This window comes from Ambystoma mexicanum, chromosome 11, assembly GCF_040938575.1.
Source record: "Ambystoma mexicanum isolate Mex_15411 chromosome 11, UKY_AmexF1_1, whole genome shotgun sequence".
In the NCBI taxonomy this organism is placed as follows: domain Eukaryota; kingdom Metazoa; phylum Chordata; class Amphibia; order Caudata; family Ambystomatidae; genus Ambystoma; species Ambystoma mexicanum.
This window is the reverse complement of record NC_090934.1, coordinates 703031659-703057074: the sequence shown is the minus strand read 5'-3', so window position 1 is coordinate 703057074 and position 25416 is coordinate 703031659. Positions and strand designations below refer to the sequence as shown.

At 50.2% G+C, this 25416-nt stretch overlaps 1 protein-coding gene across 3 annotated transcripts in view; it reads right to left on the bottom strand.

Annotated features, from left to right (window-relative positions):
• Window positions 1-25416, bottom strand: part of QSER1 (glutamine and serine rich 1) — a 1726564-nt gene that overhangs the window by 1458258 nt on the left and 242890 nt on the right. For all 3 annotated transcript variants that reach the window (XM_069623572.1, XM_069623573.1, XM_069623574.1), the window contains exon 4: window positions 11222-14869. In XM_069623572.1, coding sequence (XP_069479673.1) covers window positions 11222-14869 — 3648 coding nt within the window. The remainder of the gene's footprint in view (window positions 1-11221; window positions 14870-25416) is intronic.

The following is a 25416-nucleotide window of genomic DNA, read 5'->3' as shown; positions in this document are numbered from 1 at the left end:
TGGCAGCCATCTTCAGATTTGGAAGCACGTGAAGTGGCAGTATGACCAAGTGAAGAGCCGCAGAGGGGTAGGCGGGAGGGTTCGCATGTGAATCCATGCCAGACCCATGCTAGAGAACAACAGTTACAGGTAAGTAACTTGTTCCTTCTCCAGCATGGGGTCTGGCATGGATTCATATGCTCATGAATAAAGAATACATAGCAGTACACACATGCACAACCACGGGAGGTGGCAAAAGCTCAACATTAAGCATTACATCAAACTCAACATTAAGCATCTTACCTCCTCACCAGGCTCACCTCAGGCGAACAGGTTGCGCAGCACTGCTTGGCCGACCGTGGACTCCTCCCTGGAATCCCGATCGACGCAGTAGAATTTCGTGAAGGTGTGCGTCGACCTCCACGTAGCAGCCCTACATATGTCCAGCAGGGGCACACCAGAAAGGAACGCCGTGGTAGCTGCGATCGCTCTGGTGGAATGGGCTCTCGGACGGCCAGGCAGCGGTCGGTTTGCCAACCGATGACAGTACATGATACAGCCGGAGAGCCATCTGGAAATGGAAGCCTTCGAGAGAGCCTTCCCCTGATTGACAGGTCCAAAGTTCACAAAGAGTTGTGACGTCTTCCGAAAACACTTCGTGCGGTCCACGTAGTTCTTCAGCGCTCTAGCCACATCCAGCGAGTGCAAAGTCCTCTCGGCCGGCGACGAAGGCGGCGGGAAGAACACAGGCAACACCAAGGGTTCGTTGAGATGGAAGTCCGACGGTACCTTGGGCATGAAGGAGGGGTGCGTCCTGAGCACTACCCTCGTGTCGTGAAAAGTCAAGTACGGGGCCTTGCAGGAAAGGGCCTGGATCTCTCCCACCCGTCGTGCGGAGGTGATGGCCACAAGAAACGCTTTTTTCCACGACAGAAACTTCAACGGGGCCGAGTGCAGAGGCTCGAACGGAGGTCCCATGAGCTTGGTCAGCACCACGTTGAGCTCCCACGCCGGGGCCGGAGCCTTCACCGGCGGGAACGATCTGAACAGTCCCTTCATGAACTCTTTCACCAGACGAGACCACAAGGACATCCGCCCCGTGGTTCTGGTGTATCGGGAGATCGCAGCAAGATGAATCTTGATGGACGCGTGTGCCAGTCCAGCTTTGGCCAGCGTCAGCATGTACGGCAGTACCTGGGGAGCCGTAATCCGTAGAGGGTTAATCTTCTTTGCGTGGCACCAGACAGAGAACCTCTTCCATTTGTGTCCATAGCATTTAAGAGTCGAGGACGCCCTGGCCTTTGCAAGAACCTCTCTGCAGTCGGCCGGTATGTCGTATCCTCCAAACTCTAGCGCTGCAGGAGCCAGGCCTGCAAGTTCAGCGTTTTCGGGTCGTGGTGGAGGATGGCGCCTCCCTTCCCTGGAGAGTAGATCCGCGTCCACCGGCAGCTTGATTGGCGGGGACGCTGACAAGTCCAGAAGGTCCGGGAACCATATCTGCCTCGGCCACGCAGGTGCGACGAGGATCATCCTGCACCGTGACCTCTTGAGCTGGTTGACGAGCCCGATTAGCAGTGGCAAAGGAGGGAACGCGTAGAGGAACAGGCCCTCCCAGGGGAACGAGAAAGCATCGCCCATGCTCCTCGCCTGGGGAAACCTGCTGGTGAACCTCCGGCACTTGGAGTTCGTCGCCGTCGCGAACAGGTCGATCTGGGGTGTGCCCCACCGTCGGAAGAGGCGATCCACTAGATCCTGCCGTAGTTCTCACTCGTGGCACGAGCGCAGCTCCCTGCTGAGTGAGTCGGCGATGGTGTTTTTTATCCCTGCCAGATGAAACGGCACCAGAAACATCCTTTGGGCGACGGCCCAATGCCACAGGTCCTGCGCCTCCTTGGACAGTGCTGGGGACCTGGTTCCGCCCTGTTTCCTGATGTAAAACATGGTGGTGGTGTTGTCAGTGAAGATCCTCACCACCTTGCCCTTGAGGGACGGAAGTAAGGACCTGAGGGCCCAGAACACTGCACGGAGCTCCAGGACGTTGATATGGAGGGACTTCTCCGTCGGGAGCCAAAGGCCTCTCGCGTGCAGATTTTCGGTGTGCGCTCCCCACCCTTCCAGGGAGGCATCCGTGGTCACTGTCTCCTGGTGGTCTGGGGTCTGAAAGTCCATGCCCGCCGTCAGATACGCGCGGGTGCCCCACCACCGGACCGCTCGGCGGAAACTCTCGTCGTGTGTGATCCTCTCCTCGAAGCCGCCCGTCGTTTGGATCCAGCGCGCGTTCAGGAACTCCTGCAACGGGTGCATCCGGAGCCTGCACATGGGAATGAGGTAGATGCAAGAAGACATCATTCCGAGGAGGGACTTGATGGACCTCACCTTGGCCGCGTCGGAAACCAACATCCGCTGTACCTTGCCCAGGATGGACCTGGTCCTTTCCTCCGACGGGGAGGCCAGAAGGGACACTGTGTCGAGCTTCGCTCCCAGAAACAGTGCGTTTTGCGTGGGTACCAGGTGGGACTTGGCGTAGTTCACGGAGAATCCCAGGTCCGTGAGAAGTTGGACGGTCCTTGCCGTGTGCTCCACGGCGAGCTCCCTCGTCTTGGCTCGGATGAGCCAGTCGTCCAAGTAGGGGTAGACGTGGATCCCCTCGCGGCGCAGCTGCGCCGCCACCGGTGCAAGGCACTTGGTGAATACCCTGGGTGCCGACCGTAGTCCGAAGGGGAGGGCTTTGAACTGGTAGTGACGCCCTTGGACCACAAACCTGAGGAATTTTCGGTGCCCCTTTAGGATGGGAATATGGAAGTAGGCATCCTCCAAATCCAACGACGACAGGAAGTCTCCTTCCTCCAGCTGACCCAGGACGTGCTGGAGGGTGACCATCCGGAACTTCTGCGCCTTGATGAACTTGTTCAGACGTCGCAGGTCTAGGATGGGACGCCATCCTCCCGTCTTCTTCTTCACGAGGAAGTATCTCGAGTAAACTCCGGAGCCCCGAAGCCTCTTTGGGACGAGTTCGATGGCGCCCTTCCTGAGCATCGCCCTTACCTCCAGGAGAAGCTGAGGGACGTGAAGCTCTTTCCTGGCCACGGGGGGGACGCGCGGGCACCTTCTTTGAAACTCGAGCGCGTGGCCCCGGGCTAAGGCGTCCAGCACCCAACGGTCGGTGGAGATGGACTCCCACACGCTGACGAAGCTCGCCAGCCGGCCTCCCACCGGGGTGCTTCGGTGGGGGCCCGACCCCACGGCCGGTTCAATCCTGTTTCGACGAGGCTTTGCCGCCTTGACCTCCTTGGCGACAACGGCGGGGTCCGCCAGACTTGCCTCGTCCTCTGTAGGCCTCCTGAGACGACGAGCGGGCCGCCTGACGGTAGGTGGAGAAACCGCCGCCGGAACCTTTGGAGGCGCCCTTGCCTCCGCTGCTCCGAAAGGGCGTCCGTCGTTACTGCAGAACCCCAAGGGCCCGGGCCGTCTCAGTGTCCGCTTTAATGGCCTGAAGGGAATCGTCCACTGTTTTCCCAAACAGGTTGTTCCCATCGAACGGCATGTCCAGGACTCTGGTCTGTACGTCTTGACGGAAGTCCGTAGCCTTGAGCCATCCACGCCGCCTAAGGCACACGCCGTTGCCCAACTGGCGAAACCCAGTGTCGGCGATGTCCGTCGCAATAGTGATGGCGTGGTCCGACGCCACCTCACTTTCCTGTAGGATCTCCAGAGCATCCGCCCTCTTGTCGTCCGGTAGGAAGTCCAGCAGGGGAGCCAGTTTGTACCATAGCTCCCTGTCGTAGCAGGCCACGATAGCCAAGGCGTTGGCCGCTTTAATCGTCGTCGCTGCAGACGAGATGACCCTGCGTCCCATAGCGTCCAATTTCTTTCCCTCGCCGTCCGGTGGGGAAGTCGATGTGGAGGCCGCACCCCCCCCGCTTTCTTCCTGGCCGCCGCGACGACGGAGTCCGGGGTAGGCTGCGCCCGGAGGCACAGGGGGGCCGCGTCCGGGACCCGGTACTTCTTCTCGTACCGGTCTCTTCTAGCTGGCGTTGTGGAAGGGTTCTTGAGGAGGGCGAGGCCCTCATCCCAAATGTCGTCCAGTAGAGGCACCACGAGGACCGTCTTCCTCTTGGCCTCGCGCCGTTGATAAAGGAACGATCCAATCTCGTCAGGCGGAGAAGCCCTGGTGGGAGGTGATGACGGTAGATCCTCGTCGTATACCTCGTCGTCCGTGCCCGTCGCTGCCGTGTCAGTCCCCGTATCATCCCCTTGGGTGGACGGGGAGGAGGGCCGGACGGGGCGCGACGGCTGAAAAGGAGGTGGAGGGTGAATCCTTCTTCTCTTGGGCGGGGGAACACCAGAAGGTCCTGGTTCAGGATCCCCCGACGGGAGAGGTTCCTCCGTCGGCAACGGTAGTCTCGTCCTTATCTCTGAGCATAAGGACTGTATAGCCAACAAAATGGCCGCCGAGTTGTCTTGCGGCGCTGGCAGAGGGGAATCCGACGGGCGATCAGGGGCCCCGTCGGCACCCTCGACGATGTCGTCGTCACCTGCGTCGGGATCCATCCCGACGGGCCGGTCTTCTTCCACGCCAAGGCCCTGGCTTAAGACCTCGACCAGCTCTTCCTCCGAGGTTGAAGCCGAATCTACGACGATGCCCTGCCCCCCCCTTTTTCTTCCCCGCCGGGGATTTCACGGGGGTCCTATCGATGGGTACAAAAGAGGACTCCCTCCGAGGTGGCAGGGAGACTCTGAGCCCCGAGGTCGCCACCACTGGTGTAGCCTCCACAGGCTGAGCCAGGGCCGCCGTGACAGCTTCGATAGAGGGCTTGGCCGGATGGATTAAGGCCTTCACCACCTTAGGTGCGCTCACCGCCTTATCCTTGAGGGGGGGGGGACACTGCCTCGCTCCCCCTCCGATGGGGCCTTCGAGCTCGACCGGGGCCTCTCCAGGAGCTTCGCCGGGTGCTCGCCCTTCCTCTTACCCGACCCAGAGCGTTGGCTCGTGGCTGAAGGTGCCGGGGAGCTGCCTGGCGCCCGTAGAGCCCGACCGTTCGGCGCTCCCGGTGCCAGCGGACTCGCGGTGCTTGGCCTTATGTTGGACCCCCGTCGCCGGGGCGTCCTCAAAGGTCTTAGAAGACCGCTCGGATTTCTTCCTCTACTTCTCGCCTGACGGGCTCTTCCCTTCCAGCCAGTTGGCGAGACGTTGATGGCGGTCCTTCATGGTCCGCTCCGACATATTGCCGCAAAACGCACAGTCCTTCTCCACGTGCGTCTTGTCCTCATGTAAGCAGTAGAGACAAAAGGAGTGTTCGTCCTCCTTAAAGACGTTCTGCAGCTGGCATCCAGGGCAGACCCTGAACAGCTTTCCGGGCGTCGAGCTTCCCTTCTCCTGGGCCATGTCCGGGCCTGAGAAGCTTCTGGAGTCCTCCAAAAGCGTAGCTCGACGAATTCTTCACCCTTGAGGGGCGCAGACGAATCCGACACGGGTCCCCGTTGATCGGATGGAGAGTCGGTGGAACTTGAGGCTCTTTTGACCGAAAAAACGAAGTTTTTGAGAAAAAACGTGAAAAAATAACACTAACGCTCGAGAGCAATAGCACGAGGATCCCAACACATGAACGTGCGGTAAAAATCTGAAGATGGCTGCCAGAGGCGGTGCTTAGGTAGAGGGCAGTCATTGGCTGTGGTCAGTATGACGCAGAGACCAGTGATTGGTTATTACTACGAAAGACAGATCAGAAACGAAACTGATACTGTTTTTTTTCTTTACCGAGGATTCCCAGCCTGACGACGGGGAATATTCATGAGCATGTGAATCCATGCCAGACCCCATGCTGGAGAAATGTAGTCATGCAACATTTTTGGGGCTTGACATACTTGTTTTTAGGGCGTAAGTCTAATACTAGGCACATTGTTAGATCTTTTTTTGGCACAAGGAAGCAAGTTGAATAAATACCCTTGTTTACCTGGTTGCCCGGGACAAGTTCTATTGCGTCCTTTGCAAGAAGAACGCCGATCTCCTCGAGGGGGATTCTTTGGTGTTCCAAGGAGTGTATCTTCTGTCTTGGAGGGTGGTTGCGGGGGCGTTGCAGTAGTTCTGTACAGTGTCCCGTGGACACTGGACAGCACCCATCTGTCCGAAGTGATCCCCTCCCATGCGTGGGTGAAGGTGGAAATGCGCCCCCCTACTGGGGATGCATGGGAAGGGACCCGGAGCGGAACGTCACTGCTGTTCATTGGGAGGCGTAGCTCCTCTGCCTGGGCTGCCTCTCCCTCTACCACAGCCCCTCTTTTGACCTCTGGCAAAACCTTGTCAAGCTTGTTGGTTGCCGCCCCACGAGGTTCCTTGGTTCTGGTAGTAATTAGACCCTCTTTGGGAGTTTTGGCTGCAAAAGCGACAAAAATTGTTATTTCCATAAGGTCTTCGGTGATGGTCTGCTGCAGAGAAACTTCATTTAGCTGGTTTTTCGGTGGCGGCGCCACCTGACCCTGAAGAGGAGGCTGAGGAGCTTGAAAAAAACCGGCTCCGTTGCTGCCTTCGGCAGGAATTTCCCAATGGGGTATCAACCCTGCAGGACTTTCGGTCCAGAAAACCCCTGAAACCAGAAGAAGGCCGAGGATGTGAGGATATTCTCTGTGCCCTGAAAGGCAGTTTCACTAGGACCGACAAGGACTTGGCGGTCTGAGTGCTGTCCTTAGTTTTGGTCAGCTCAACGTCCGTTGTGGAATGGAAAAGCTCCTTGCCATCAAAGGTCAGATCCAACACCTTATCCTGCACCTCCTTAAAGAACTTGGTGGCGTGCAGCCAAGCCTGACGAGAGGTGTCCATGCCAAGCATGAGGCCGTGGGCCGAGAGGTCGACATGATGCGCCGCGGCCTCCAGCATGTCCTGCGCCAGGACCCTAGCATCTGACAAACCCCCTGAAATCCTCTAGCTTTTTGGCGGGGATGTATTCCTCAAATTCCGACAGACCTTTCCACATTTTCATATTCGCCCCCACCAACACCAGTTCTGCGTTCGCTTGACGTAACTGCAGAGCTGAATTAGCAAAAATCCTCCTTCCCAAAGAGTCAAGATGCTTGTCCTCTTTGGCCAGAACCTGAGTAGTCGTTGAGGAAGACGATGCAGCAGGTCTGGACTGTAAAGTGGCCACAGCCACTACCGTGGTGGAGGGGGGGCGGACACAACGCTAAAGCCACCTGTTCCGAACAATGGAGCCTATAATGCGCATCAATCTTCTTGTTGACAAACAGCCCAGAGTGTGGTTTTTTCCAAACTTTTCGGACTTTGGCCAAAACGTCCTTCTGCAAGAAGAAGCCAGTACGCTCCGAAGGAGACAAGGTGAACGCCCCCTGAAAGCAACCCCTCCTGCGCAGCGGGTGCCTCTGGTACTGGAACATCTAATAAACACATCACGTCCAGCACCCCGTCGTGAAAGGCTCTGACAGAGCGGGGCTGGTTGTCGCTGTCCTGGTCTTCTTGAGCGTCGTCCAGCAGATCCGGTTCAGGCTGAGTTGCATCAGGCACCACAGCAGACTTGTCCAATGGGGACAACGGAGGCAAGGGAGGAAGAGTCGGGGGAGGTCCCGCCGGTAAAGGCGGTGCCGGTGGAATCACAGGTGCTGTAGCTGGGACTGTGTGGGCAGGCGGGCGTATCTCCCTAAACAAGCCTTTAAAATACTCATTCATGGGGTCGGAATGCATGAGTCTTTGAAACTTGCCGAAAAAGACGTCCTCCGCTGATGATTTAGGCGCGACTGGAGGAGGCCTCTCATGAGCGGAGTAATTTCAGGGACGCAAGGGAAAGGGTTGCCAAGAGGGCCCTTCCCCACTGGTGTCCACGTAAATCAGGGGTGCCGATGCCACAAGAAGCGAGACATTGTGCGGTAGGGGCATCCAAGCGTTCCAGTCATAAACTGGATGAAAAGGATGTGCACAAGGAAAACAATGTTCACCCGAAAGCCCACTCCCCACACCTAGTGCTGATGCCGTAGTTGTAAGGGAGGTATCCAAAATGCCCGCCGTAGCCTTGGCGGGAGTGGCCGCCATTTTGTCAGCACCTGAGGAGAACTGCAGCACGCGTTGAAGTGAGACAGGGGTCTTCATTTTTCTCAGAATCTGTAGGTTTGTCACTCACACTTTCCTTCCCACTAGCCCACTCCTCGCCTGATGATTCTGTGGGGTTCTTTACTGATTCGTCTGATGAGCTTTCCGGCTTTTCCCTCCAGGCTGTCTTTGTCGTTGTCTTGACGATCTTATTCTTCTGTTTGACGAAATAGGAGCGAGCTCCCCCGGAGGCCACCTTGCCTATAAGCAATTAACCCGGCAGCGGGGAACTCCGGGGAGCCCACCCCAAACCAGGGAAAAGCCTTGCCGAAAAACCCTGGAAGATTGTGTAGTTGTAGCTGACAGGAAGTTGTTGGCGTGTGTCCGTACTTCAATAACCAGCATGCACTGGTAAGTGTTCTTTGTGAATAGGTATTACGGTCCAGTGCGGAACAGCACAAACAGTACAGTACTCCAAAGAACTTGGACAACGAAGAGTTCCCAGCAAAAAGGCGTCCGATGGCAAATAAGACGCTGAAGCAGGTGTGAGTATTAGAAGGCAGTGCAGAGCGCGTAAAGCAGCGGAAGCAGATAACAGACAGGGAAGCGGAAATATACGGGAGTAGGAACCGCGAACAGCGGTGACGGAAAGACACGGGCAGACTAACAGGTAAGGAAGGCACAGGAAACACAGAGTAACCACTGGAGGCAGAGCACAAGCGAGGTGTACTCACGTCGGCAGCAAGAAAGTTGCAACGCACAGGTGTTCTCCTTTTCCCGGTACTTGTAGGCAGTACAACAGAAAGACTAGACCGCACCTTGCAGTTACTCGGAGTCTAGTCCTTCTTCCATATCGCCCATCTGCTCCATACTTTCCAAGGGCGATATATGACAATTTTAGCCTTGATACAAGGAAACTCGGCCTAACCGGTGCTGTGAGGCCTAGAATGTTTATGAGACATGCTAACAGCCAAAGAAGCTTTCAACGGAAGGACCTCAGTACTGCCGGTAACTGAGGAATTACAGTCCAAGACCTCACTCTGTGCCCCCTCAACAGGTCTGGTGTCACCACTTGAACGGGAGCAATGAGGAACACACCTCACCGACAAAACCTTAACAGGCCTCTCAGAACTGTCAGTCACCCTAGCCACCAAAGGAGGGGCCTCGGACCCGAGCCTGGTATCTAAAGCCCTACCCTGGGCCTCAAACTTTTGTTTGGTACTAACAGCCTCAACAGAGACCCCAGGGCGTACCCCGGTGTTTTAACGGGAAGCTCCAACCCGGGAGACCTCGAAGCAAGTTGCGGTACCCGCCGCCACAGCCGAGCTGGGCCCACAAATAGCCTTCACATGAGGGGCCTCTGATAGTAATCTGGTGTCAGTAGGCCCCTTACGGAGACCCTTGGAGAAAACGCTGGTACACTTTTTAGAACTAGAAGGCACCTCAGGGCAAACCCCGGTAATAGAGCTCTTGACGCTCCTCCCGGACCAGGAAGACCCCCGGGAAGGACTCCCCCAGCCGGGGTGCTCTAAAAAGTAAAGAACTCACCGGGCGTTTCTTCTTTTCTTCAATGAACGTAAGAAAATGCAATGGGGGAGCACGCTGGAACACCTCCTCCCACTGGTCCAAACGACGTTGAAGCGCCCGGACCGAAAGGGAGTCGCAGTAAAAGCACGAGTACCACCGGTGGTCCGGACCCATACACTAAGCAAAGAGGATGGGGGTCCACCCTGGCAAAGCGTCGCTGACAAAAAGAACAAGCAGGAAAATCTAACCGAAACGGGAAAGACAGACTCACGGCTGCTAGCCGGAGAAGGAGAGGACGACACTGGAAGAAGAAATCTCCCGAAGATGCAAGTGCGTCCAGTCCCGAACGAGCGCAGAAAGGACTGATGGGCGATGGGCTGGGCAGAGCTAAGGAGGGTGGGGTTACGGCCGCGTGCTGTACCCCGCGTAAAAAGAGACGGTCGGAGGAATGTCCCATAAGTATGGAGGAAAGGGAACGGGACGTAGGAGTAAAAGCTTTTTATTCGTGTTCAAAATGTTTCAAATATCAAAATGAGCCCTGCATCCAGAATGCAGCCAAGCATAGGAAAACGTGGCATGGACTAACTTTTAAACCATTGCTCGTTTTCTGACAACTATTACTTAGGGTTGCTGCCTGCAAACACAAAACATGAGACAATTTGCAAGAACCTGCACCTGGAAAAGGCTTTTGAGAATCCACGCATTACAAGCAGCCTCATCGGTTCTCCCTGCCTAGTCACTCTTAATTCTGAACAGAAAACTCTATTCTAGGAAGAAATAACATGAAGGGTTTAGATGTGATCAATAGTGTCCATCTTGGCAGTACGCTTCCATTTGTTTTAGGTGAACACCACTGAATCATTTTACATCTTTATGCTTATGTGACTATCTCCTGCACAGAAGGAGAATGTCAAATAAAATGTGTTGGAACGTTCCAATTTGTATTCATTATATGACCCTAGGCTCAACCACTCAGCACATTGGCTACAATCTTAAAGAAAACTTAATAGAGGTCTGCCAAGTCTTAAAACTTACTAGAAAACACTTTCTATCCATAAACCCAATATTGTCCACAATGTAGATTTCTCCAGATTAAAACAGTCGGGCACTGTAATTTGTGGTCTTGGTGCAAAGCTGCAAACTAGCCTCATTCCATTAGGCACCTTCTTCTGGTCCTGGCATTTTAGCTACCACCACTTTGCCTGCTTGAAATTGTGGTTCACCCTTTTACGTTTATAAAGGCGACCTAATAGGTCTCAGCATGCCAAGGGCTATTGCCTTAAAAATCAACACAGGAGTTGCATTGCAAGTAAATTTCTAAATGTTTAGCACAATGGACTGGTCCTTACCTGCCTCTCCTTCGGGCTTTGTGCAAGTTTGAGTGTATTCTCGCCATGAAATCTAATTTTATTTTGCTGCATAAATGATATTTTCAAGTTTTTGTATATTTTGGTATTGGATCATTGGGCTTGTCTTCGGATTGACACATATAGGTCAGTTAACCTGTTATGAACATTGAAACATCACCTTTGATCTGTATTGGACAAGTTCATGACCTTCAATACTAGATGCTCCCTATTCCTATTACATTTCAGACAAATTCTTTCATTCAACAAGAAACCTTTGGCTATATATGAACATATTGGACTGAACAACGATAACCATGTCAACATATTTTACCTGATTTGTTCTTTTTGTCAGAAGTATCTTCTAAAGCAGACAGTGCTGTTGATATGCTCTTCTGCAAATCACGGCCTCCTCCAGAATCTTCATCAGAAGAAGAAAATGAAGGCAAGGTTTCCACTTTCTTCTTAAAACCATCTTCCATCATGTTCTGGCTTTCTGTACTGTCACTATCAAGTGGAGCGACAGGATTCATCAGTGGCAAATTCTTAAAAGGCACATGCTGCAAAATGGGGGCCCTCAGTATTGGAGCAGCTGAACGCTTAGTCCGATTAGGCACCTTAGGCGGAGGAGCAACCTTTGGTTCACCTTTTAGAAAATCTAAGAACGAACCAATAAAACCACACTTTACTTCTGGTTGTTGCTCCTCTACTTCTTTTATTTTTTGTCTAATTCTTTCTTGATGTTGAAAACTGTCAAAATAGCTTTCTGCAATATCAGCAGGTGAGCATGGCAGGCTTATATCAATTCCTTTTGAAATTGTTCGTTTAACCTGTGCATCATTGTTATCTTTATGGTTTGCATTCTCATCCGCTGAAGGAAGTGTTATTCCTCGATTTGATGAAATGTTGCTTTCTGTTATATCTCTTTTTACACCATCTACGACACTTCCAGAAATTCTACATGTCTGTGTTTCAGTTAGTAAAAGATTAGTCTGATTAGCAGTCACAGTTCTGTCATCAACATGGTCATTATCGGATGTAGCAGTCTCTTCATGTGCACTCGTGTCTTGGGAAGCAAGGTTTTGACCTGTGGGATCGCTGAATACATCATTTTGAACTCCGTTGTCTTCTTCAATCCCTTGGTTAGTGTTGGACTGTCTGTTAATGGTGGCAGAAGTGGCAGATTGCTCCTCATTATCGGGCCTAAGAACTTGAGAGCCTATGTCACTTAGCATATTTTGCACAGACATATCAATAGGAGTTTTATCAAAAGTTTGATTTTCTGGCTGTACTGTAGATGCAGGCTGAAGGATTAGTGACATTTGGCTACTATTTAGAGAATCTGTATTTACATTTTCATTCTTTACAATCGCTGCTTGAGATGTTACGAAGTTTTGAGATACTAGGCCAACATCAGAACGATAATGAGATTTTGAACTATTACTGTTTTCCACAGCTATATCTCCGGAGCTAGAAGCAGCTTTGGCAAACTCCTGCGTGGTCACCCCACAAGCAGCAGCAGTAGCTGCCAAGATATCATCAACATTAGAGAGAATATTCTTTTCATCAGTAAGAAGCATTGACTCAGGGAAACACATTGAACTAAGTGAGACAAACTGGCTCTTTGTGTCATGCTGATTTGGAAGTCTAAAATTATCTTTTGTGGTCCGTTCTTGATGCTGCATAGGTTTAGGAAGCTCAACAATGTCCATCTTCATAACTTCCAAATTTTGAGGCTGTATCTGCTGCTGTGAGGGCCCCACATTTTTGTGCACATGACTGTCCATCTGAAGAAATGGATGCCCTGTCTGTTGCAGGCGTTGTATTTGTGGCATTGGTGTTGAAATTTTGGTTTGTTCAAAGTTTGACTGCAACATGGACTGCTGAAGAATTTGTAAATCACAATCAGACTCCAAAAGGGAGTGCGTATTCGGTAAGGATAGTTGTTGGTCAAGTCTTAAACCATGAGACGCAATCTGTGCTGAATTGCTGGTGACACTACCAGTGTTTTCTTCAGTCTTAGTTTCATTCGCCTTATTTATAATTTCATTTTGTTGAGTTCGTTCTTTTGTATGTTCCCGATCATGTGAAGTCTGCATTAAATTAGCAGAATGTTTAATTTCTTGGCTGGCTACGCTATTACTGTGAGCAATTTGTTGAGAAAGTTGTGTCACAGAACTGACCATTCTCTCATCTTTTTTAGACCGCTGCAGTAGAAGCCCAAGCTCTTGATCATCAAGACGGGAGCTGCTCCTTATTACGCCTGAAGAATAATATCTATCATCTGCCTTAGAAACCCTATAGGCCGATTCTTGGTCACCTATTTCACCTTCGCCCAGTCTTTGATTGGAGGCTTCAATCGTATTATGCTGCTGCAATGTCTGCAAATCTTGCATTGGAAATTCAGCTTCTTGCTTTGATGGAGAATAACCATCTGTTTGTAGTTTTTTTTTTCTAGCATAGGACTTTACTTCAGAGCTTAGTCTGCTATTATGCAAGGTCTGTGGACGTGATGGGGATGCGAAAGGTGACTGAACAGTAGGTAAAAATGTCTGAGACTGCGGAGAAGGTGAACCTTGTGTCTGAGAACTTTGGGAAGAAGGCAACGAAATGTAATTCCGAGTGGGGCTAGCAGTTGACACATTTTGAACACCAGGGGAAGAGGAATATGCAAGAGAAGATGATGGCACTAGATTTTGACCTGATGTATAACATATTGAAGGGCTAGCTGACAAAATATGCGACTGAGATGTATAGTTAATTGGGGAATGGCTTACTGGTGATAAACTCTGAGACTGACTAGGAGTGTAACTTTGAGACCGAGTAACAGATGAAAGGTTTCTTGCTTGATCAGAATAGCTTTCATTAGAGACTGGAGGCAAAGAGTGCTGTTGGCCAGGGGAGTGACGTAATGTCGGACTAGCAGATGGTATGGCTTGTGACTGGCCAGAGAATGAATTAATTGCTTTATATAGCAAATCTTCAGATTTAAGAGAAGAGTATGACTGTGAGTCACTTACTGTTGTCAAATTTGGTGACTGCGTTGACACATAAGTTTGGGATTGGCTAACTGACAGCAGACTCGGTAGCTGTGCAGTAGAATAAATTTGTGCTTGGCTTGATATCACAGAACTCTGACTTTGTGCAGATTTGGTATAGCTTTGAGTCTGCACTGGAAGGACTACACTTTGGGGTTTGGATGTTTTTGTTGACATTGGGGGTGGTTTTGTAGAACAATTTTTTCCTTTCACTGATGAAAGAGGATAGCCAGAAGATGGAATGGAGGATGTGTAAGATTGAGCAAGCTCCACCGTTACACGAGAAGCCTTTTGCTGTAGTCCCCCATTGCTCACCTGAGTAATGTCTGCTAAAGGACTACAGGACAATGATGACTGTCGTGGTGTATCCTGCAAAGTAATTCCACTCGCACTGGATAAATAAGTTTGTAAGGAATGATGAGAACCAGCCAGTTGGGCCTGAACTGACTGAGTACTTGAAGGCCGCTGGTGGTGCTTAATAACACTACATTCCCTTTGAAGTGCTCTTTCAATGGAGGCAGTAGAACCTGCAAAAACAGCTGTGCTGTATGCCTGAGAAGCCTGCTGTGCCCCTGCGAGTGCTGAAGGTAACAAACTGAACTGAGGTTGTAAAAGATGAGGCGCTGACTCTTGAGCTGATCGATATGTGGATGATTGAGGTGGTAAACTTGAAGTTAACACAGTGCTGCCAAGACGGTCAAAAGTCAAAGCAGTTGGAATAGTGCACTGTGAAGCTTTCAGTTGCAATATTGGATCATGACTCAAAAGACCATTTGATGCCGCACTGAAGGTTCCATCTTGAAGTGTTAGAGTTGGTGTTGTTGCAAAGTTTCTAGAGCTAAAAGAACTAGGATGTTGATAGGCTGAAAGAGCAGATGTTGGTGGAAATGTTCCAGATGTTGGTAGAGCTCCAGTGACAAAAAGGTCTGCTGATGAGTGCATCCCTAAAAGAAGTAAGAAGAAAAAGAAGTTATCTATTTGTAATACTGATTCTAGTAATGTATTGAGCTTACAAACCATCACATTTTTAACAATAGCAATAATGGCACTGAAGAGAAAGTTCACACCATATCAACAACTGAACCATATTCTATGGCACATACCTAAAAGAACACATGGAATTCCTATAAGGTAAATCATGCTCATCCCCCATCGGCTTCAGAAGAGAATTGTGATTATATGCACAAGGATGCCCCCCCAATATCAACCACATGAATTAAGCATGGTTAAATGGACAACCGACATTCGACTCCTTCATTCCAATATCAACTGACCAATTTCTCAAACTTCTCTCTGCCCGCAAACCATCCGGCTCCCCGCTGGACCCCTGCCCAGCCACATCCCTCAAAGAAATGTTCGCATCTACCTGCGCAGGAGAACATGCAAGAACCATCATAAACGACTCCCTCTCCTCTGGAATTTTTCCCAACGCATTCAAAACTGTTCATGTCAAGCCTCTTCCAAAAAAAACCTTCCCTCGACCCTCTCGAGCCCAAAAACTACCGTCCCATCTCAAACACCAGGTTCCTTGCCAAACTCATTGACCGTACTGCCTACTCCCAACTCAATCCCTTTGTCGAAGCCAACAATCTCCTTGACCCTGCTCAATCAGGTTTCAGAGCCCGACACAGAACCGAAACCACCCTAACCTCAATCTGGGATGACCTTAAAAACACTGCTGATTCTGCGGGATGCGCCGCACTAATCCTGCTTGACCTATCCGACGCCTTTGACACAATCAACCACTCAATCCTCCTTGACCGCCTCCACTCCCTGCAAATCCATGGAAACACTCTCAAATGGATAGCATCCTTCCTCGACAATAGGAACCAAATAACCCTACTCTCCATCTATGCTTCCCACGCCCGACCCGTCAACACTGGAGTTCCACAAGGAGCATGCCTATCAGCCCTCCTGTTTAATCTCTATATGGCCACCCTTCCACGAATAATCCGCTCGCACAATATCCTGTGCTACAACTACGCCGATGACACACAACTAATCCTAAAACTCCTGAATACATAACCCATCTGCCAACCCAACTGCCAACCCGACCTTGCATCCTGCCTCCTTGACACAGATCACTGGATGACCACAAACCACCTCTTGCTAAACCCCTCCAAAACTGAAATCATTGTCTGTGGCAACACAGAACTTCTGCACCCGCTACCCTGGCCATCTACCATGGACAATTCCCAGACACCCTCAAATTCAGTAAAAAACCTTGGATGCACCCTAACCCTCTTACTCCAAGTCAACAACATCTCTGAGTCCTGCCACTACCACCTTAAAACCCTTAGGCGCATTTTTCCATACCTCTCTTTTCCCAACAGAATCTCTGCGGTCCAATCAATTGTTATGTAAAGACTGGACTATGCTAACCCCCTCTACCTTGGAGTCCACGCGTACCATCTGACTAAATTACAAAGAGCACAAAGCGACGCAGCCAAACTGCTACTAGCACTTGGCCCAAGAGATCACATCTCCCCAGCCTTCAAAACTCTGCACTGGCTTCCGGTTGCCCGAAGGGTGACCTTCAAAACCTTATGCATCTCTCACCGAGCAATGCAGAAAACCGGACCTCAATATCTTCAAGACAAACTAAAACCCTACCATCCTCCACGCACTCTAAGATCAAGCTCTGCCAGCCTCCTAGTCATACAAAAAACCAACTCATTCAGGTTAGGTGGATCATCATTCTCAGCCCTGGCCCCCACTCTGTGGAACGCACTTCCACCCCACATCCAACTCACCGAGGACCTCATGTCTTTCTGCAAATTACTGAAAACATGGCTCTTCCCCTAAAATCGACTCTTAACTCAAACTCGATAACAGCAATCAATGACCTCAGCCCAAAGCTGCTTTATCATAATTAATAATCCAGTAGCATGATCCGAGCGAGAAATTGAAAACTAATAACCACTAATGTAAATTAAAACGGATAAACTGAATAGAACGAGTGAAGTGGATGAAAGGAATAAACTGGATGAAAGCAATGAAGTGGATGAAATTAAGGAAATCGATGAAATAAATGAAATGGACGAGAGGAAAGAGGACGAGTGGAATAAAGTGGACGAGTGGAATAAAGTGGACAAGAGGATGGAAAAGAGGAGTACATGATACGGATGGAGAGCACGGAATGGAGAGAGTGCATGGAACGTATAGATGGCATGAAATGACAAAGTGCATGGAATGAAAGGAACAAATGGAATAGATGAATCGAGTGTATGCGACGTATAAAGTGTCCGGAAAGGGTGAAGTGTCCGGAAAGGGTGAAGTGTCCGGAAAGGGTGAAGTGTCCGGAAAGGGTGAAGTGTCCGGAAAGGGTGAAGTGTCCGGAAAGGGTGAAGTGTCCGGAAAGGGTGAAGCGGAAGAAGTGGGTGGAACAGATGGAATGCATGGATCGGACGAAGTGCATGGATCAGAAGGAGTGCATGGAACTGATTGAACAGATTGAGTGCATAGAACTGGTGGGAGTACATGGGTTTGATGGAATGCATGGAACAGATAGAGGGCATGCAATGGACAATGTGCAAGAACGGTTGGAGCGCACCTAACGGTTGGAGTACATGGATCAGTTGAAGAGCATGAAACGGTTAGAGTGCAAGGAATAATTGGAGTGCTTGGAATGCATGGAGCATGAAGGTGCTCGATCTCAAGTACCTACTGAAAACCACCACGCTCACTCTCTTCTATACACAACCACTTAACTAGAACACAGCGATAGTATGACACATTCGGTATAGCTGTTATCATACCAACACCTGCCACATACTCCCCATCATCTTAACTAAACACAGCTGGCTGCACGCCAAGAAGCAGCTATCATACGAGTGCCACACCTGCTGCACGCATATATATATATATATATTAATTCTCTCTCTCTCTCTCTTTTCCCGAGGGTGTTCAACCTACCAGCACCTTGAGATCATACCAATGGTACATAAGGCGCTATATAAATGCAAAGTAACATAACATTGTTAAGATGCATTTCCAAAATCAAATCCTGCGGAGATTTTAGGTGCCAAACCTAGTAATGTTTAAAAGGAAGACTCTGAGAGGTTAGTCAAAACCCAATCTAGGTACTGTGGAGAGCAGTCAAGGCTTAGTCTCAAGAGAGTGTGGGAATGGCATAAGGCCTCAGTGAGTCCACACAGAGTAACACACAATAACATAACTAAAGACCGTCAATGCATAAAAATACAACTATTTATTTAGCATTCAAGTACACACTAAGAAATGAAATTAGCAAGCAGTATTATTACTCAAAACCATGTATTACAAATATATACATTCACCAGTAGGATTACTTATAATGCACCAATCAATAATTAAGTCAGTTAAGAAATCAGATGCAAATAAATTTAAAAGAACCAACACAATCCCAATTGCCTTTTCCTTAAGAAGACTGCCCTAAGGTGCACGCTGCCTGATGGAGCTTAACGTGTAAGATCGGAGACACAAGCTCGCGAAATATAGCCTGGTTTTTAGTCAAAATCTGCAGAGGTGTATGAAGTTACTGACCACCCACCCACGGAATATGGGGAGAATCCCCTTTGCGACTCCAAAGTAACACTGTGTTGTGAGCGCAACTCCGAAGGGCCTTCAGTGCGGGAGCCCACACAAAGCAGCACCACCAGCTGAACTTCCTGACACAATTTTTCCTCGACGAGCGATCAGAGACCTGCAGCTGCACAAAGGGCAGCAACACCAGTAGCCATGACAAAAGCCACCTTGACTAGCATGCAGGCGCTCCCAGATCCCTTGTAGAGTGCCTGCATATGCATGGCTACAGAAGCAGAACCTGAAGCAAGTGCCACGATTCGTCCAGGCTGGAGGGCGCGAGATACGAAGTGAGGCCCTGTTCCCACCCTTCACCCTGGCCCGAACACAGACTTGCAACGCACACCGGCTGCATAGGCCGGACAGCCTGAGGACCTCAGGCTCGGCATGGCATTGGGCAAACAGCCCAACGTTCTGTCCACCTCTCCAAAGGTCCCAAGGCACTTATAACTCCACACGGCTGTGGGACACGACACCCCCTGGTATTAAGGAGCTCACCTCCAGGAATTTGTTCATCACGGCCCATACTGCGAAGCGTGCTTGGGAGAACTGGGGTATGCTGGGGCCCGCCATGCTGTGGCGCAATCACTGGAGGAAATGGTAACCCTGTGCACCCCCATAATCTACTGATACATCTCCCCCACAGACTGCCAAGGAGCCATGCATATACATAGAGTAGCATACTACCTACAGTTGGGACCGCCAAGCAGCCCGGGAACGAGACCTGAAAGGGCGAACTGCGCTGTGTGAGCGAGGCACTAACTGATCACAATAGCCCTCGCTTCCGCGTGACATGGCCCTTAACTAAGATAACAAACGGGGGAGACCTGGGGTGCGATACAAAGCCTGGCAACACCGCACTGGGCGCTTAAACCAGTAACTAACTGAGCCCGCCAGAGAGAAGGGGAGGGGGGGGGAGGGCAACAATGGCTCGGGCCCAACATCTGGACATACAACAGCAGCACAAGTTTGAGACCTACAAGCTCAGATATCCACTGACACAGGGAACTTGACCCGTATAACATAACAGCACGGTATGTCCACTGGGCACGATAAGACAAACCCCGCTCAACCGAAGGCCCAAACCTGCGACGCAGAGTGCTACAGAGGACACGACCATCAACCAACGTACAAGTATTTGCAGAACAGGTCACAGATGCTCGGCACCTGGCAAGAATGGTATCTTGCGCATAGTACACAAGGCAATATACCACATACAGGGCCTGGAAGTTAGGAAATGCAACTCTACTGTCCGATTGAAACAAGGCCACACTTGTGCACAGCCAGGCCACCCAATAACCTGGAACTTCGGTGCACAAACTTGATGCCCCATTTAAAACATTGATCGCCCCACACAGTGCGGTGAGTGGACATACAATGCCCAAAGGGGCCGCACCCAAAAAAGGGAAAGGCGCCATTGAAAAAAACACTACTCGGGCACCTAAAGTAGGCGACAGGCCCAGAATCACTCCCCGATCAACGATGCAGAACATGCCCGCAACCCCGCAGGCAACCATGGACCCTCAGGCGGTTTTTGCCTCGATGCAATAAGGCTTCGCAGCCTTGAATGACAGACTTGATGGAATCAATGCAAATGTGATCACAATCAAGAACTAGCTTGAGAAAGCAACCAATCGCATTACGGAGGAGGAAAACCGAATCAGTACTACCGAAGATGCACTGGAAACACTGACGGAAATGGCTAGGGATCTAGGCACAGTAAAAGTGAAGATTTAGAAGCCAGATCCCGGCGCAATAACGTGTGCATAATAGGTGTGCCGGAGGATGCCCTGAAAGGCCCGATGGAAATAGCAGTGGAAGAATTGATCAGAGACTTGCTGGGAGACCCAGGTTGGTCCGCAATGCTCGTAGTTGAAAGGGCACACAGATCCCTGGAACCTCACCCCAAACCGGGTTTCTACTCTAGGCCTATTGTAGCCAGACTGATGAACTATAGGGACATGGATCTGGTGCTCTGAGCAGCAAGGGATAAACAGGAACTGAAACTGGGCTCCAGTGTCATCCGAATTTTCCCAGACTATACATTGGCAGTTCAGCAGGAACCAAGCTCATTTACAGGAGTTAAGAAAATGCTACGTGAACGTGGGTACCATACGCAATGTTATATCCCGCCAGGCTGCGCCTACAGCTCAACAATAAAACATACGTCTTCACTTTTCCTGAAGAAACCGTCGCCTTTGTTGAGTCCAGTATCCTATTGCCATCCAAGCAACCACTCAGAACTACCGGCTAGGGGGACGCTACCGCAACATTGTTTAAACAAAGTGTTTTCAACCAGGTGACTCATACTATACTCAAACAATATATGATATGATATGATATGATATGGCATTTGTAACGCACCTATACACAAGTGTTTCAAGGCGCGATGAGGCGGGGGAGAGGGCGACAAGGGGAGACAGATAACGATCCTACTAGGCCAGGTGTCTTTCAGATCGCGCAAGTGCAAGGGTAGAGGGGAAGGGAAAAGTGCAGGGGGGTGAAGCTATAGGGAAAAGTGCAGTACAGGGTCATAGCATACAGGAGAAATTACAAGGGCCAGCTGGTGGCAAGTGCGAGGTAAGTGCATACAAGTGCTGGGAAGGGGGGCTGTAGGGATACAGACACAGTCCCGCAGTGCAGGGGTTGCCAGGGAGGCAGTGCAGGGGGAAGAGTGGCTGGGCCAAGGACTGAGAACGGTGAGTGGCCCAGTTGCAGATTCAGTGCAGTTTCAGTAATTTTAGCAGGGGAGAGGGGGAGAGAAGGCAGAGGCAAAGAGGAAGGTTTTGGAGGTGCTTCCGGAACCAGAGATGGTTCTCCTCAAGTTTCAGGGAGGCAGGAAGGCTGTTCCAGAGGGAGGCCCCTGCAGCGGAGAGAGATCTGCCCCCAACTCGTTGTTTGGAGAAGTGGCTGACCCTGAGGGAGTTGGAGGCGGATGAGCGAAGAGCACGAGAAGGAAGATATTTAGGAAGAGAGAGTTGAAGGTATTTTGGCCCAAGGCCCCAGACGGCCTTGTGGACAATGCAAAGGGTTTTGAACTTGATCCTCGTAGTCACTGGGAGCCAGTGTAGTGATTTCAGTCCTGGAGAGATACGGTCCCTGGGCTTGAGGCCAAGGACAAGTCTCGCAGTCCTGTTCTGGATGAGTTGCAAAGGGCAGAGAGTAGAGGCGGGCAGATTTAGGTAGAGGCTGTTACAGTAGTCCAGCTTCGAGAGAACCAGGGCTCTAGAGACAGTGACCTTCTGGGGGAAGGAGAGGAAAGGAAGGATACCTCTGAGGAGGTGTAGTTGGTAGTGTGACTTCTTAGAGACGTCAGATATGTGAGGAGAGAAGGAGAGTGTGGAGTCGAAGATGACCCCGAGGTTTTTTGCCTTGCAGGTAGGAGCAGGAAGAGGGCCAAGAGAGGCCGGCTAGAGAGCTGCAGGGAAGGAGGGAGGGATGTGCCGATGAGTAGAATCTCAGTCTTACTGGCATTAAGGCAGAGGTTGTTGGCGGCACACCATTCCTGTATAGCAGAAAGACAGTCAGAGATGAGGGAAGGAGAAGAGGAGGCAGAGGGTAGCCTGAAAATGAGCTGGGTATCATCCGCATAGCACTGAAAGTTGGGGCAGAGAGCAGCGATGCGGTGGGCGAGAAGTGCCAGATACTGGTTGAACAGCCAGGGAGAGAGGTTAGAACCCTGGGGGACACCACAGGTAGAGAAAAAGATGTCATGATAGACATAGACATGAGGCACAGTAGCGGACACATAAGTGTTGCATCTTCTTCCTCCTATAGCCATTTAATGCTAACACTGTTATGCTACGTATTGCCACTGATCATTATGTGTATTGGAAACGTTAAGTTGGTAACTTAATGGGCAGTTTTGTTATACTCCTTGTCCTCGGCTACTGCCAATGCGCCCCCCCAATGCGGGTGCAAGGGTTACACGTACGGGTTAAGAGTTGAGAGGGAGGGAAACACATAGCTGAAGCTCGCGGTACTATGAGGTAGGGGGCGGGGGATGCGGGAATACAAAGGGTGTTGAAGTTAAAAATGCACAGACATACATAGAATGCACATATCACCACACTAAGCGACACAAACACTATGGAATATACTAGAAACTGTACGAAGTATGGCTGATAAAAACCCAAAAGGCCTTAAATTAATCAGCTGGAATGTAAGGGGTCTAGGGATGCCAGTCAAAACATGGAAAATAATGGCATATATCAACAGAACGAGTGCCCAGATTGCGTTCCTCCAAGAGACCCACCTATTGGGACGGCAGGCGGACAAAATAGCACCTGGTTGGGGTAACCACCGCTTTTACACGTCCTACATCGAGCAGAGCACAAAGTGTACTCATATTGATACATACGGTGCTGCCGTATACACACCTGGCGGCTGAATGTGTCCCAGAAGGCCGTTTCGTGATTGTTCATGGGAAGCTCTCCGAGAAGGAGATTCTCCTCATTAATCTCTATTGGCCAAACACGGATGAGTCGGAATACTACACCAAGGTCTTTCAGGCATGTGCCAAATACCCCACTGCTCATATAATCATAGGTGGGGACTTAAATACGATATTAGACACCCAGCTGGACCGCACGTCCAACAGCCCCAGAACACTCACCCAAGCTGCACGCACAATTCAGACGCACATGACCGTCCTGAACCTTTGCAATGTCTGGCTATCCCTACAAGGAGAGGAACAAGCGTATACCTTTTACTCATCGGTGCATGACATGCACTCTAGAATCGATGTTCTGCTGACATCCCAGGAGGTTCTAGGATGGGTGTCTGAGGCGACAATACTACCTAGAACGCTGTTGAACCACTCCCCGGTATTGTTGACCCTACACATCCCCAAAGTCTCCCCACGAAGACCTCCTTGGAGATTTAAAGCTGCCTCGCTGCTAGATCAAGCGTACAAGTCCAACCTGACCCTACATATTGATGAATATTTCGAAATAAACAGGCACGGTAGACAGACAGGCGACATTATGGCAAGTCTTCAAGGTATACAAAAGAGGGATTGCGATGTCGACTGAACTGGGAGTGCATTGAGACATCCGTGGGAAACTCCAATGCCGCAAGGGAATCATAGCGCAACTGCAAGTACACTACACCACTAACCCAACTGCCCAGACCAAACTAGATATCAAGACTCAACTAGCCCAAAAACAATGAGGCAGCAGAACAGGAAATTCAATACTTTGATAGACCGGCAGCCGCTAGACCATACAGAGAACAAGAACGCCCCGGTAAACTCCTGGCTAGGTTGGTGAGAGAGGAATGTGGCAATTCCAACATCCCATGTATAACACGACCAGACGGATCAGTGGCTACCGATCAGGGAGAAATAGGGAAAGTATTCTATGACTTTTATGCAAGCCTGTATTCTCCCCAAAGTATTGCTACGGAGGAAGACATAGATAGATACTTAGCTAGGATGCCCACTATACTGTTATCGACCCAGAGGAGAGAGGCACTAGAAACTCCATTGAATCAGGTGGAAATAGCGGAAGCAATGAAACCCCTACCAAATGGGAAGGCGCCAGGATCCGATGGCTTGAGCGCAAAATTTTACAAAGAATTTGCTGAAACTTTGGTCCCTAGACGCCTCGCAGTCTGGACCGAAGCACTCAACACTGGTGAACTACCTGACACAACTAGGGAAGCAATCACTACTCTACTTTTAAAGCCCAGAAAACGCCCAGAGGAGTGCGGCTCCTACAGGCCTCTCTCACTAATAAACACGGACGCAAAGATAATCGCTAAGATACTGGCCACACAATTAAACCCTCTAATGCCACATATGGTCCATGAGGACCAGGCCGGTTTTGTAATGGGCAGGTCCACAGCGACTAACATACGCCGCTGCTATAATATCCTTGCACCGATACCCAAAGACACACAAGGAGTGGCACTAGCACTTGACAAGCAAAAAGCCTTCGACGCGGTTTACTGGCCCTTCCTATTCAGAGTACTCAATTACGGTTTCGGGACAAACTTTATATGATCGGTGTGAATACTGTACACAAAACCGTATGCTAGAATTTGAACCAACGGAATCCTCTTGGTGATCCTGAGGTTAGCTGCAGGTACCAGACAAGGCTGCCCGCTGTCCCCTTTCCTATTTGCTTTGGTCATAGAACCACTTGCGGAATTACTGAGAGCTAGACATAGCAGAATGGGAGTCTCTCTGGCGGGTAAGATTGAGATCATCACACTACATGCTGATGATATAATGCTGTATTTAAAAATCCCTGAGGCCAACCTCGCCATGGCGCTACGTTCAGTCAAAGAATTTGGGGAATACTCAGGACTGAAGCTGAATTCGACCAACTCAGATATTTCCCCTCACAGAAGCCACTGCCCATACCCACTGAGCTACACGGACTCCAGTGGGTCCCCACACGGGTTAAATACCTAGGCGTCGAAATACGCAAATTGTTCGGGCTGCGAATTATGCAGCCATAAAAGACGTCCTCTGCACCAAGGTTGAATGGTGGAGGGTCTTGCCAATCTCGCTCATGGGCAGGCTCGCCCTGATCAAAATGATAACTCTACCCAAACTCTTTTACTTATTAAGAACTGTTCACATATGGCCAGGCAGGTAATTTTTTAAATAAAATTCAGTGAGCATGTACAGCATTTGTCTGGAATGGGCAACCGAGAGTGAGCTGGCGAAGACTTACCAAAACGTATCCCAACGGTCGTCTTTCTGCCCCAGATCTTGAATTGTATTATCTTGCAGCACAAGCTTATTATACTAAATATTGGATAGAAGGAAACCACCGAGCACCACACTCAATGATTGAAATGAATACACTGGGCCCACTGAAGCTCTTACATAAAGTGGCAGAAGCCAAAGTTAGAAATGACAACACTATCAACCTGGCACTAGTGACATGCTCTGCCTGGACTACAATGGCCGGATAAC